Below are 14,065 nucleotides of genomic sequence, written 5' to 3' on the forward strand. Positions count from 1 at the left end.
TTAGTTGTTTTTTTTATTTAATTTCTGAACGTTTTTGAATTAATGCATGTTTGGCTTTGGCTCTCCGCACATAAATTATTAAAATGAAATTTGTATATTAATTCTTTTTTTGGCTAAATGGCTTTCTCTTAGTTTTGATCAGACGATTTTGAGAAATAAGGGGTGGAGAAGGAGGCCTAGTTGCCCTCCAATTTTTCGGTTACTTAAAAAGGCAACTAGAACTTTTAATTTTTAACGAACGTTTTTATTAGTAAAAAATATACGTAACTTAAGAATTAACTTACGTAACAAACTTTCATAACCTTATATTTTTATTATGTATACGAGGGGGTTTGTACCCTCGTTAATACCTCGCTCTTTACACTAAATCGTAAGTTTTGTCCCAATTCTTTAAGAATGACCCCTGAATCAGAAAGGCCGTAGAATAAATAGTTGAAATTACTAAAAATTCTTTAGCATAAAGAGGAAGGTATTTATCTCCTCCTATATACCTCGCTCTTTATGCTAAAGTATTTTTAGAACCCCTCATGTGCGTAATAATCAATGTTCGTTTTAAGTTTCAATGCTACTTCTTCCTTTCATTTGAAAAAACGTTTTTATGTTTATTTTTCATTGTTTTCTTATAGTAATGCTAGAGAATCCTGCGCCCCTGTCATTGAATTTTTCTTCCCCCATGACAGATTCCTCCAAGGAAATATCCTCCAACATAGCCCCCTCTCCTCAGCCCCACCCCCAAACAAAATAAAATCCCCCTGAAAACGTCTGTACACTTCCCAATAACCATTATATATGTAAACACTGGTCAAAGTTTGCAACTTGCAGCCCCTCCCCCAGGGATTGTGGGAGAGTGAGTTATCCCGAAAGACATAGTTATTATGGTTTTCGACTATGCTGAACAAAATGGCTATCTCAAAATTTTGATCCGTTGACTTTGGGAAAAAAATGAGCGTGGGAGGGGGCCTAGATGCCCTCCAATTTTTTTGGTCACTTAAAAAGGGCACTAGAACTTTTCATTTCCGTTAGAATGAGCCCTCTTGTGATATTCTAGGACCACTTGGTCGATACGATGACCCCTGGAAAAAAAAAACAAAAAAAACAACAAACAAACAAATAAACACGCACCCGCGATTTGTCTTCTGGCAAAAAATACAAAATTCCACATTTTTGTAGATAGGAGCTTGAAACTTCTACAGTAGGGTTCTCTGATACGCAGAACCTGATGGTGTCATTTTCGTTAAGATCCTACGACTTTTAGGGGGTGTTTCCCCCTATTTTCCTAAATAAGGCAAATTTTCTCAGGCTCGTAACTTTTGATGGGTAAGACTAAACTTGATGAAACTTATATATTTAAAATCAGCATTAAAATGCGATTCTTTTGATGTAGCTATTGATATCAAATTTTTAGAGTTTTGGTTACTATTGAGCCGGGTCGCTCCTTACTACAGTTCGTTACCACGAACTGTTTGATGAGAGACACGTAAAAAGGCTCTAGAGAATCAGTTAAATATGTTTTCTCTTGATCCTTTCGCAACGTTTTTCTTTGAAAATATTTCGATCCCGTCCCAAATTCAAACAAACGTTCTTTGCACAGTCTCTTACACTGAAAAGTGATGTTCAAAATATTTAAATTTCCAAAAAATGGCTTATTACTTGTGCGTAACAGAAAAAATTCATAAGCAGGTAGACTGATTTAGTACACTTTGAAATTAAGCTTTTCCCCTCAATTTTCATTCAAAAAAGTACAGTCAAATTAGCGCTGAAAATTTACAAAGTGAATCTGAATTCAGATTGTTATATTTTAGTTACATTCTACATGTTATTACTATATTCTGATTATTGTTTTTCATTGTCACCTGTTCGAAATTCCTTCACTGAGTTCTCAAAAATACAATCCATTCGGTCTCGGAGTTTGAAAAAAGAATTATTAAATAGCTTTTTTTTTACTAAAAACCACAAGGATAAAAACAACTCGATTATTTTCTTTAGTCTGCAGAGAAAACATGTTTTCATTGAGCATGACGAGCCGACTGTTGACAGATAACCTCTTCAAATTGTTTTTACCTATCAGCCATTTTAATTTTTCGTAAACTTTGTAATAGAAATATTAGTAATTTACAATTTTTTTATTTCTAATATCTAATTAATATCGAATTTGTAATATTTTCAGCTTTTTGGAAGCATTGGAGCATCAGTGCTTGGTATAGAAAAAGGTCCTACCAGACATCGGCTGAAAAAGTGGAATGAACCCTTCATAAAGTCTTTTGACAAAAAAATAAAGAAGCAGAATGCTTTAACAAAGAAAATACTTCAAAAAGAGCTGAGAGGAAAGTTTGGAAAAGGTAGACCTCATTATTTTTCCATGATCTTTAGGTGATAGGTTTTTGTTTTTTATCAGAGTCTATCGCTATTAACATTAAAAACTAAAATCAAAGCTTTGCCGTTCAGCTGTCGGATAACTAATGACAATAATTTTAATAAATGTTTTTTGGCATTTATTTTTTGGTGTGAGATAGAGTGATAAATGTGATGACATCCATTTCTTCTGGGTTTGTTTGTTTATACTGTTTGTATTGTCGCCCGGCTTTCGAGCCAGTCTCCCTGCTAGGAATCCTATGTGAATAGTTTTAAATATGTATAGTCAAAGAATAAAGGAACTTGAACTTAACCCAAGCCCCCTAGACACAGCCTTTTATGGATTTTGCTTTTATTTGCTGGTTTTTGTGGATTTTGTTATTGCTATTCTCCTAAATAATATTAAGCGATTTGGAGACGAATGAGATATAACCAATTCCTTTGCCTTTTTTCTCCAAACGTGACTTTCTTTATTTTGTGATGGTATTGAAAGTACCTAGGCACATTTTCAGGAATGCATATAAGGCGTATCAATATATTTTGAATGAAGGCAAATCTTTGAAAATGGGAAAAAACCGTGAACAATACAGAATACTGTACACAATTATGAAGAAAATGTTAAAAATCACGGGGCATCAATGAAATAGGCCTGATATGATCTTCTACTCCTTACGTATTGATGATGCCACATCAAAAGACCAGTTGTCATTTCTTTAATCATAGACGCAAAATTGAAGATTATGATATTTAAATGAAATTTATAGTTAACTTAGTAGTGAAAAGTTCATGAATCAATAGAGCTGAGCTCCTTAAGAAAAATTGGGCTTAGATCAAAATATTGGCTCGCCTCAAATTGGATATAGCTACCACAAAAAGACAACTATGATCAAATCTCAGGGCACAATTCCTAAAGTTTTGAAAAATTACCCTACACTATTTGTAATACCCACTCCCATATACTAAACATCCCTACTATCAACTGGGAAACAGTTAGCCAGACACTGAATACATATTCCTGTGCACCGTTTTGGAAGACCTAGCTTAAAGTAACAAACCTTACCAAAAACTAATTTACACGCCTACATGTGGTAAGCCATGGAAATTTATGAACTGCAAGCTACCAATACTGTAATTCCTTGTCTTCTAGTCCCGAAATTTCGGATATCTGGAGGTGTAGGATGCTACATACTTTTGAAACATTTCATTGTAGTTAAGTTCCTTGATTTCATTGTAGGTTTATTACTGTGATTTTTAGTGACTTCTTAGGCTAACTTTTATTGATTTTCATTTAGAAACTAGCTGTTGGGGTGGCGCTTCGCGCCACCCCAACACCTAGTTGGTGGGGCGCTTCGCGCCCCCCCAAGCCCCCCCGCGCGCGTAAGTCGTTACGCGCCATATTAGTTACGCGCCATTGTAGTTGTGTCCCTGTGTCCCACCTGTGAATAGAGATAGATATAAATATATGTTTTTAACTACGTAAAACATGCGAATATACAACATTCTTCGCTGTCCCATTGTCTGTGCATATAAATAGATTGTCAGGTTTACTGACTCTTGAACATGCAACATATAATTGTCCATGGGAAAAACAATCCGTATTCAGATCTATACCTCATTATTCTAATGATGTGTCCCTGTGTCCCGGTCGTCATTTATATTCCCTGTGTCCCGGTCGTCATTTGTGTCCCGGTGTCCCAGTTTGTAATTTCTCTTTGAGTGTCCCGGTCGTCATTTATATTCCCTGTGTCCCGGTGTCCCGGTCGTCATTTGTGTCCCGGTGTCCCGGTCTGTAATTTCTATTCGAACAATCCCTGTGTCCCGGTCGTCATTTATATATCCCGCCTGTGCCCCCGGCGTCCCCGTTGTAGTTGTGTCCCTGTGTCCCGGTCGTCATTTATATTCCCTGTGTCCCGGTCGTGATTTGTGTCCGGGTGTCCCAGTCTGTAATTTCTCTTTGAGGTTCCCGGTCGTCACTTATATTCTCTCTGTCTCGGTCGTCATTCGTTTCCCGGTCTGTAATTTCTCTTTGAGTGTTTTTTCATTTTAGTTTTTTTTTTTAGTTTTTTAACCTTTTTTCTTTTTTCAGTTTTCTTTTTCTTCTTTATTTTTCAGCGTCACTATGAAGTACATATCGACGAACCTTTGTTTTTTTAACTTAAATCTGGTAGGCATTGATGACCTTATCCAAGTCAAAATCCTAAACCCAATCATCATCGCTATCATTTTCAGTTTTGATATGTTTTGACTCTCGCTGTCCCGGTGGATTTTCATCTAACTGCGCGGTTTTGCGTTCTTTAGCCGAAAGCCTGTTTTCTTGCTGTTCTCGTGATTCCTCGGAACGCTTTCTTTTCTTACTTTCTCTATCAGCAGCAAGTTTTTTGGCATAAACTCTTTGAGCAGCTTCCTCGGCTGTTGCCATTGTAGGTTCTTCAGTCATTTTACAATTAAACATTTTCCCGTGAACAAATGTCTTAAATACCGTTAATGACGTCACCGTCAAAGCAAAAATGACGACAACTAATTTCATGACGTCAGTCAACACAGAAACATGACGTCACCTGATCCACAGACAGACACACAGACAGACAACTTATTTTTATATATATAGATTAAAGGAATGCATGAAAGATAAGCTAAGTTGAAAGAAAACTGTTAGTTTCCTATGGAGATGTATCAACCCTTCTGTAGAAGAAAAGGCTTACGGTACTTTTTGATGCTGATTTTCAGATATCATTGATATTTTTCAACTCATGACAGAATATATTCTAAAGAATATATTCACACAGAATACATTCATGACAAAATATTTTCCTATTCTAAAGAACACCGTACTTTGGTGGGAAAACTAAAAAGAAGAAATAGAAACAACGGTTAACTGATGTGTGTTTTTAATGATTGAAGGCTCTTCCCAAAGTCAGCTGTACACAGTTTGCTTCTCTCGAAATTTGTCCGTCAAATTCAATCCGGATTTTGGCCTGTTACATTTTATTTGACTAATTTGATGGAAATATGCCATCCAATGCTCCCTGGCTTTCTTTCGTTTTTTCTTGATTGTTTCTTCCTGTTTATGTTATTCTTATTACTCCTATCCTGTAGTTGACTTTACAAGCTGTTCTTGACTCTTTCATTAGTATAATGTTTGACTATAAATTTGACTCTTAAAGTTTCCATAATCTTGCAGTTCGATTCAGTAGCTTGAAATTTGAGTGGTTGTTGACTCCTTGGTCAAAGTGCTCTCAAACCTGCGGTGGAGGAGGTTTTCAGGTATGTTAGATTTACTTTCATTTAAAGACTGTATAAATATACTTAAGTCGTTTCATTGACTTATTAAATTCTATCCTTAGTTTTTCCTTTCAGTTATTTTTGAGTAACTCTAATCTTGTTAGATGACAATTTTTGAACTGTCTTTCAGCTAAAGCCTTTCCCTAATTAAAAAATTTTTCATTTAAAGAGAAATTTAAACATCTTTAGCTTATAGACACATCATTTTTGAAAAATACATTTAAATAGTCTGGCCATACTATATGCTGTCATGAATCGAATTTACTTATCACTCAGTATTACTTATTTCAATATCACAAATATCACACCTTCAATATCACAAATAGCATGGTGCGTCACTTTTTTGTGTCATCCACCAACATTGAAATCTTAACGTTTAATTCAATCGCATAAAAGTATTTTTAGTACTCCTCTGGTTTGTTACACTGGAATGTAACACCTACTTTTATTTTTGGTAATTTTTGAGGGGCTTATGAACTGTCCTTCGACACTCTCCAACACCATAAACAATAATGGTTTCCAACAACATCAGTGTAACCTAAGAAGAATACTTTAAAGCTTGTTGTCTAAGCTTAAACTGGGAAAAAAGAAGCAGATGAAAACAGAATTCAGAAGTTTTGACGATTTTTTTTCAAATCCAGTTCTTAGGCTTAAGTCTACCAACTATCATGGGCAACCCGAATCATGAGCAATCATGGACATCATGGGCAACCTGAGTCAATCCTCTTTATTTTTGATCGATAGAAGAGTTACACAGTTAGGGCTTTGCTCATATGAAATTTATGTGTATGGGAAGGTGAATGATTGTCTTTATTTTGTTGAATTGAAAAGTAACTCAGTTACGGCTTTGCTCATTATGAGCTTCGTAATTCTGACTTTGCAATCAGCTGGGAGGAACTCAAAAAGTTTTTTTTTTTATTGCAGAAAGTTCAGTAATAGCACATACCTCTAGGACTATTTAGATAATTTAGTTTTTATCTAAACTTTATAAGAAAATATGTAAATATGTATATATATATATATATATATATATGTATATACATATATATATAAATGGAGGCTATACAGCCAATATTACATTCAGTTGAAAAGGAGTGTGGTTTTTCTATGAATAATGGGAAGAAAGTCTATAAGAGTTGGCGTGTTCTCTCTGGTAAACCTTCTTTCGACAATATTCTACGTCACTTCAATTACAAGGATACAGACTACTTTGTATTTTTAACCATTATTTTTGCCAATACCAAGTTTTTTTTTAACACGTTTTTAAATTTTTTGTCAATATAGTCCGTGGTTCGTTCTTTATTAGGCTGCAGCTACCACTGCAATCATATTGACTCCTTCAAACTTTTAATCTTGATAAAATAACAGGAGGTTTAGTAATTGCTCATTAGGCTACTCTGTTCTTCAAATAATTTGGTTCTAACGATTATCCTCTTTTAAGCTAGAGTTTGAGAAAAAGCAGTCTTCTTTAGCAGCAAAACTCAACTCTTATTTATTCCTTTTAATTCTCGTTCTCTTGTACAGCTCTCTTAGAAGTGATTTTTTTAAAGTTATTATTGTCAAAGTGAAAGTTTTGAAAGAGGAAGAAATTGCTTAGAAAGGTACTCTTGGTTCTAAGAAGTTACACAAGTTTTGTCTAACTGATTTTCTTGTTAAAGTAATAGACTGTCCACCAAACTTTCTAAACTTGCCAAAAGCTATGGAAAAAGTCGACAAGACAAATGAAGTGAGCAAACAAAAGCATCTGATAAGACCAAAATTGAGAAAGACTAATAAAAAAACGTTTCTTTAATTATTGGAGGATGATTGTTTTGAAAATAATCCAGAAAAAAGATAAAATGAAAAAATATCTTATCTATTTTAGGACAACCTTTGAAAGGTAACAGTTGAAACTAGAAAGCGACGCATAGTTCTTAAGCCTATTGACTTTAATTTTGAATCGATGATTCAAAGAAATGATTTGGTACTGATTCTCAATGCGTAGAATTAAATAACTTTAAATACACATATCAAAAGTTATTGTCCAAATGTTCGACAACCTTACAAAGAACAAACACGAATAATGGATGAAATCTTGGTGAAATCAGTGCATCAGACTCAACGTATTTGAAAGCCCTTTCGCTAAGTATTGTTTTTAGTACACAAATAGGAAAGAAAAAAAAAATAAAAGCCCAGTCTTAGGTATGTTTAAATTTCTTGAGTACAAAAATCAGCAATCTGTTACCCTAACTTTAGATACAAACAGGCCTGAGTACATCGGGACCAAGCAACTGACTTTTCTTATTTTGGATCAGAAAGAATAAATAACTAATTGGTCTACATAACTTTAATTTCTCTTTATTAGACTTCATTGTAGGCTTTTTGTCGAGAGGGATATTTAAAAATGAACAACCCGTCATAACTTTGCCTTAAACAGTACTTGAAAAAATTATGATACCGTAGAAGTAGTAGTACAGTAATTTATTTCAAACAAATTAAAACGAAGTATTATCACACAAAAAGCTGAGATTGTAAGGGTGTGCCACTAAGTAAAAAATTAATAAAATAAATAAAGTTTGTTACCTCCCCCCCCCTTTTGGAATATTTCCCTCTGTTCAACAACTACCTTTCCCTCAACAACTCTGTTCCCTCTGTTCTTGGGCTTATACTTTTTGATATGCAATTATAAACTTAATGAGTTATCTAACAGTTCGTGGTAACGAAAAAGTAAGGAGCGACCCGGCTCAATGGCAAACAAAACTCTAAAAAACGGAATTTTGATACTAATAGATACATCAAAAGAATAGGGTTTTTATGCTGATTTTGAATATATAAGTTTCATCAAATTTAGTCTTATTCATCAAAAGTTACGAGCCTGAGAAAATTATCTTAACAAAAATAACACCATCATATTCAACGTATCAGAGAACCACACTGTAGAAGTTTCAAGCTCCTATCTACAAAAATGTGGAACTACGTATTTTTTTGTCAGAAGACCGATCCCGGGTGCGTGTTTATTTGTTTGTTTGTTTGTTTTTTTTTCCCCCAGGGGTGATCATATCAACCAAGTGGTCCTAGAATGTCGCGAGAGGGCTCATTATAACGTAAATTAAGATTTCTAGTGCCCTTTTTAAGTGACCCAAAAAATTGGAGGGCACCTAGGCCCCCTCCCACGCTCTTTTTTCCCAAAGTCAAAGGATCAAAATTTTGGGATAATCATTTTGTTCAGCATAGTTGAAAAACATAATAACTATATGTCTTTTGGGCTGAATTACTCCCCCACTGTCCCGGGAGGGGCTGCAAGTTACAAACTTTGACCAGTGTTTACTTACAGTAATGGTTATTGGGAAGTGTACAGACGTTTTCAGGGGTATTTTTTGGTTGGGGGTAGGGGGTGAGGGGAGGGGCGACATGGGAGAATTTTCCCTTGGAGGAATTTGTCATGGGGGAAGAGATATTACATGAAGGGGGCGAAGGATTTTCTAGCATTATTTAAAAAAAAAAACAATGAAAAAATAATTATGAAAAAAATTTCAACAAAAAGTAAGGAGCTAAAACTAAAACGAAAAGAGATTATTAATTCTATGAGGGATCCATCTCCTCCTAAATACCTCGCTCATTACGCAAGTATTTTTAGTAATTTCGACTATTTATTTTATGGCCTTTGTGATTCAGGGGTCATTCTTAAAGAATTGGGACAAAATTAAAGTTATAGTGTAAAGGCGAGGTGTTAACGATGGGACAGACCCCCAAATACACATAGTAAAAATATACGAATATAGAAGTTCGTTACGTAAGTTAAATCGTAAGTTACGAATATTTTTTACTAATAAAAACGTTCGTTAAAATTAAAGCTTCTAGTTGTCTTTTTAAGTAACCGAAACATTGGAGAGTAACTAGGCCTCCTCCCCCACCCCTTTTTCTCAAAATCTTCCGATCAAAACTAAGAGAAAGCCATTTAGCAAAAAAAAATAATAATACGCGCAGAGTTAAAATCAAACATGTATTAATTCAAAAACGTTCAGAAATCAAACAAAAAGAATAAGTTTTTTAACCGAAAGTAAGGAGCAACATTAAAACTTAAAACGAACAGAAATTACTCCGTGTATGAAAGGGGCTGTTCCCTCCTCAACATCCCGCTCTTTACGCTAAAGTTGTTTACTGCCTTATAAAGTAGAATTGAGAGAAAGAGTCAAACTTTTGCGTAAAGAGCGGGGTGTTGAGGAGGGAACAGCCCCTTTCATACACGTAGTAATTTCTGTTCCTTATAAGTTTTAACGTTGCTCCTTTCTTTCAGTTAAAAAAACTTGTTTTTCTTTGTTTAATATGTACTTGGAATCACCATGGAAATGAAATTTTTTTAAGTGTATCCATCGTTCTCAAAATCTCTTTTCAGAGTTTTAGTTACTATTGACACAGGCCATGAGCTCTTCGACAAAGTCAGCAGTTTCATGTCGACCAATAGAATTGTCGCCTACGGGATATGCGAGATATTATGCCATATGTTGGCGATTACAGCAATCATAAAGCAAAAAGGGCATTTAGCGTTTTCTCAAAGTTACCTAATTAACTCAAATCGGTTTTTCTTGCATTTGTAGTGAATGTATTTTATTTCTGAACAGCCTATAGTTGTACACAAGTCTGACCATTGAAGGGAATCAATAGATTTGTTTTAAGGCGGAGGGTTTTTATAATATTAGTCTATGCTGTTACCTTAAAAGTCGGCTTGAAAGATAAGATACTTATTTTCCTTTGATTTTTTTGTCCTTTGAGGTTTGTCCTTAGGGGTCTGATTAATTTGTCCTTTGAGGTTTTTTCAAAACTGATCTTTAGGTTTTTTTCCTTTACACAGGATAAATTACAGCTGCATGTGCTTCAAATAGGTTATGTTCCTAGTTATTTGCTCAATGATCAACAACCAATCTTGGTTACATCTTCTTCATATATCCTTTAACCTTTAACGTACCTTTAACCTTTATACCCATATCCTTTAACATACATGACTGTATGTATACCTAGGCTGTGCCCGTGGCTGAATTACCAGAGACTGGTTTTGAAAATATTTAATAAATCTTTGTGGTTGACAATTCATGTTTTGGATGTTTTCCTTGGTAATGTGTTCAAATTGATGCACTTGCAGAATGCTTTGAGTGTATTCGGAACACAATACACCCTGCGAACATATCCCAAAAGAGGCTGCCCAAAATGCAAGCGTTTTCAGGAAAATGCCGTTTCTTTAAAGTCGAACCTCGAAAATTTACTTGCAAATTACTAACAGAAAATTGTAAAATGGCACCATATTAAACATAAAAATAACAAACATAATGAACATATGTGCAAAAATGTAGTGGCTAGATTTGATTTAGCTTCGAGTCTGGATTCATGCCGACTATATAATGTCTCTTAAAGAAAAAAAAATCATATAACTATGGAAATGAAATATCAGTGAAGTAACTTCTATTTGAGGCAGCCCGAAGGTCTTATGCATTTTTGCTACTGATGCTGATTGAGTGAAGGACACGCAATTGAGGGTTACTTGGTCAGTTCAGTGATAACGATTTTCAACAATAACGATTTTGAATCAGCTACAAATATATTTCAATTAGAAATGGTAAAATATTCCATTAAAATTAGTAAATATATCAGATTTTACATTTCGTAAACACAAAACTTCTAGAACAACAAACTGCCAATGTACGATAGACTAAAGCTTCATTGTACTGATTAAATTATAATTTTGATGGAATTTCGATGAAATTATACCATTATTCGATTTAATTGAGCGTATCCCTGTTTTAAAATGAGTTAATAAGGATAAGCTGTGTGAGGATGAGCTGATTAGGGTTGTTTCAAATGCGTTGGAGTTAAAAGGGGTTTGAGCTGAACATAGGTCTGAGTGGCAAGGATTAAGCCGAAGCAGATTTAATTCTATCGGGGTCGAGGTGAAAAGTGGTCTATTGGATTGACTTGAGTTGTATGGTGACCTTCGTAGAGTACTGCATATAAATAGTGCGTGCGATCGGTACAATACGAAGCCACATTAATAACAACACATTGAAATTGATATTCTGGCATTAATATCAAGCAACTGATATTATTATATTTTATAAAGGAATACACAAGAATACGCAAAGGATAGAAATCAAAGATGGACCTATTGATGTCCTTTCTACTAATACTTGTGGGGAAAAAACAAGATTACCAGATGCTTTCGTGTCAATTTCCTGATTCCTTTGTTCCCTTCCATTTGCTTTCTATTAGTAGTTAGTCTTTCTGGAAAGAAAATTTGGTAGAGAATGTGGCTAATCTTTTGGAGGATTCCGTTCACCCTCTCATCTGAAACTCAATTTACAGCATAATGTTTTGATCATCTTGTCGGATAGATAGAAAGTTGAGGAATTTTACTCTAAAATTACCCCTACCCACGTGGAATAAGTACAAAGCGCAATTTTGATTTATTATATTTCACCCTCCCCCCATTCACCCTAAATAGGAAGCTCATGAAGGCCAATAGCGTTGAAACGGACACCAAATATATATATATATATAAAATATTTTATGCAAATTCTCAAATAAGAGCTAAAAAAAGCATATTTCTTACAATCCGTACTAATAGGTCAATTAATTTGATTCCTTTAGATTTTTCAATCCAACTTCTGATGTTTCTTAAGTTGTATAGTTGCGGTTTAAATGTTTCGCATTTACCAAACTGTTCATGGCGTAGCAATGGACGGTACGTAAATTTCGAGCTTATTCAGTTTAAACCGAAACTTAAAAACAAGAAATTAGAGCTGAGTACATGCATGAAAATAAATTTTAATGCTCATGTCAAATTCCTAAGTCAATTGAGTTTAAAACTGCTGATCAAAGTTATAAGCGGAAGAAAATCTGAAAACTTTGGGAAAGGGAGAAAACAACTAAATCGATGTGTTCCTGCTTCTTACAATAGTTCTTGTTATTTGGGTGATATTTCTTGCTTAATATCTGGCTTGAGAATATTATTTGGTTCAAGCAGTACCGCAATGTCCTGCAATATTACGAATTCTTGAAGAAATCAAGCTCACTGATAGTTATTAAAACCTGGATATGTTATTTTTTTTATAATTTTATAGAAAAATTTAACCATTAAACTTTTTTTAAAGGTGAATTTTTTACTACAAATTTTCATAGATTGAAGTAATATATTCGACTGAATCAACATATTCGAACTAATATATCCCTTGGTATGTACCCTCAGAAAGATTTGTCGTCCTAGAGAAGTTGTGCCCTCAAGCTCCCCATATCTGAGAACTTTCAAAGGCAGTGATTTTATTTCTCTGCGTATAAAAAAGGAAAAAAAGACGAATTTTCTTAGACTTTCTGAAGAAAATGGTCATGTTTTCTTTTTTTTTTTCACCGGGCCCGATCATATTGAAACAGTAGCCGTAAAATATCGCTCATTCAAATAAAAATAAAGTTTTATGTTCTTTTTGAGTTGCAAAAGCGGTCACACCACATGAAAGTGCGAAGTTCTATGGTTAATTCCTAGTCTGAAGGATTTTCCTGGCTTGAGAATTTTTTCATAATCCTTTTTTCTCGGTATTGCCATCCAACAATTTGTTTTCAACATAACTTTACCTAAAAAATTATTTCTTTGATTCTATCAATTTTTTGCGTTCCCCTACAAAGGCACAGGGTTTTCCCCATATCCCCTCAGAAGCTTGCCGCTCAGCATTGCAATCGTCCCAATACATGGATGCAATACGTATAAATTGAATGGTTTTTACATACAATACATCAACATTCATTCAACTGGGTTGATTCATTTCAGGCTTTCCTCTTTCATGTACGCATTATTCCATAGCTCCGCACCAGCTGTTAGGAGGAGCATCCAAAAATGCCTCTGCGAGGGGGGGGGCTGAAATATCAAAAAGAATATTTCACATCAAAAATCTCGCAATATCTGTGACAGGTGCTTCAGATCAACATGGAAAGGGGATTTACACCTAACTATCGCTCATTTGGAGAAATTTTCTTGGACTGAGTGTGCTATGGTGGTTCTGAGGGAGTCGATAGCTGCCCTCTTATCTTGTTAATGATCCGAGATCATTCCCTAGACCGTTCCCGGTCATATGTAGGAATTAACGCTTTATTATATAAGCAATAGTTATCTGTGTTTAGGATTATTATTATTTATTTGAAAACCCGTCATACAAAGAAAGGAAAAGACGGAACAATAAACGAAGAAAAAAGAAGAAAAACACATTAAGGGCGAAAACAAACACTTAAAAAAAAACACAACAAACAGGTCTTAACTGCTGGGCCAGTACCGACAACTAAGGATGGTTCAACTTCGTCAGGGAATTATAAGCACGAATTTGCATGAAAGATGTGGGATGCCTGGAGCCGTCAAAGGGTGGTTCCCAAAACAATACAAGATATACAAGTAATTTATTAGCACGAATTTTAAATA

At 34.7% G+C, this 14,065-nt stretch overlaps 1 protein-coding gene across 5 annotated transcripts in view; it reads left to right on the forward strand.

Annotated features, from left to right (window-relative positions):
• Nucleotides 1-14,065, forward strand: part of LOC136031200 (protein madd-4-like) — a 369,461-nt gene that overhangs the window by 342,483 nt on the left and 12,913 nt on the right. For all 5 annotated transcript variants that reach the window (XM_065710561.1, XM_065710563.1, XM_065710562.1 and 2 more), the window contains 2 exons: nucleotides 2,168-2,339; nucleotides 5,534-5,616. In XM_065710561.1, the coding sequence (XP_065566633.1) occupies nucleotides 2,168-2,339; nucleotides 5,534-5,616 (255 nt within the window). The remainder of the gene's footprint in view (nucleotides 1-2,167; nucleotides 2,340-5,533; nucleotides 5,617-14,065) is intronic.

The sequence above is a fragment of the Artemia franciscana genome, chromosome 9, assembly GCF_032884065.1.
Source record: "Artemia franciscana chromosome 9, ASM3288406v1, whole genome shotgun sequence".
Taxonomy (NCBI): Eukaryota; Metazoa; Arthropoda; class Branchiopoda; order Anostraca; family Artemiidae; genus Artemia; species Artemia franciscana.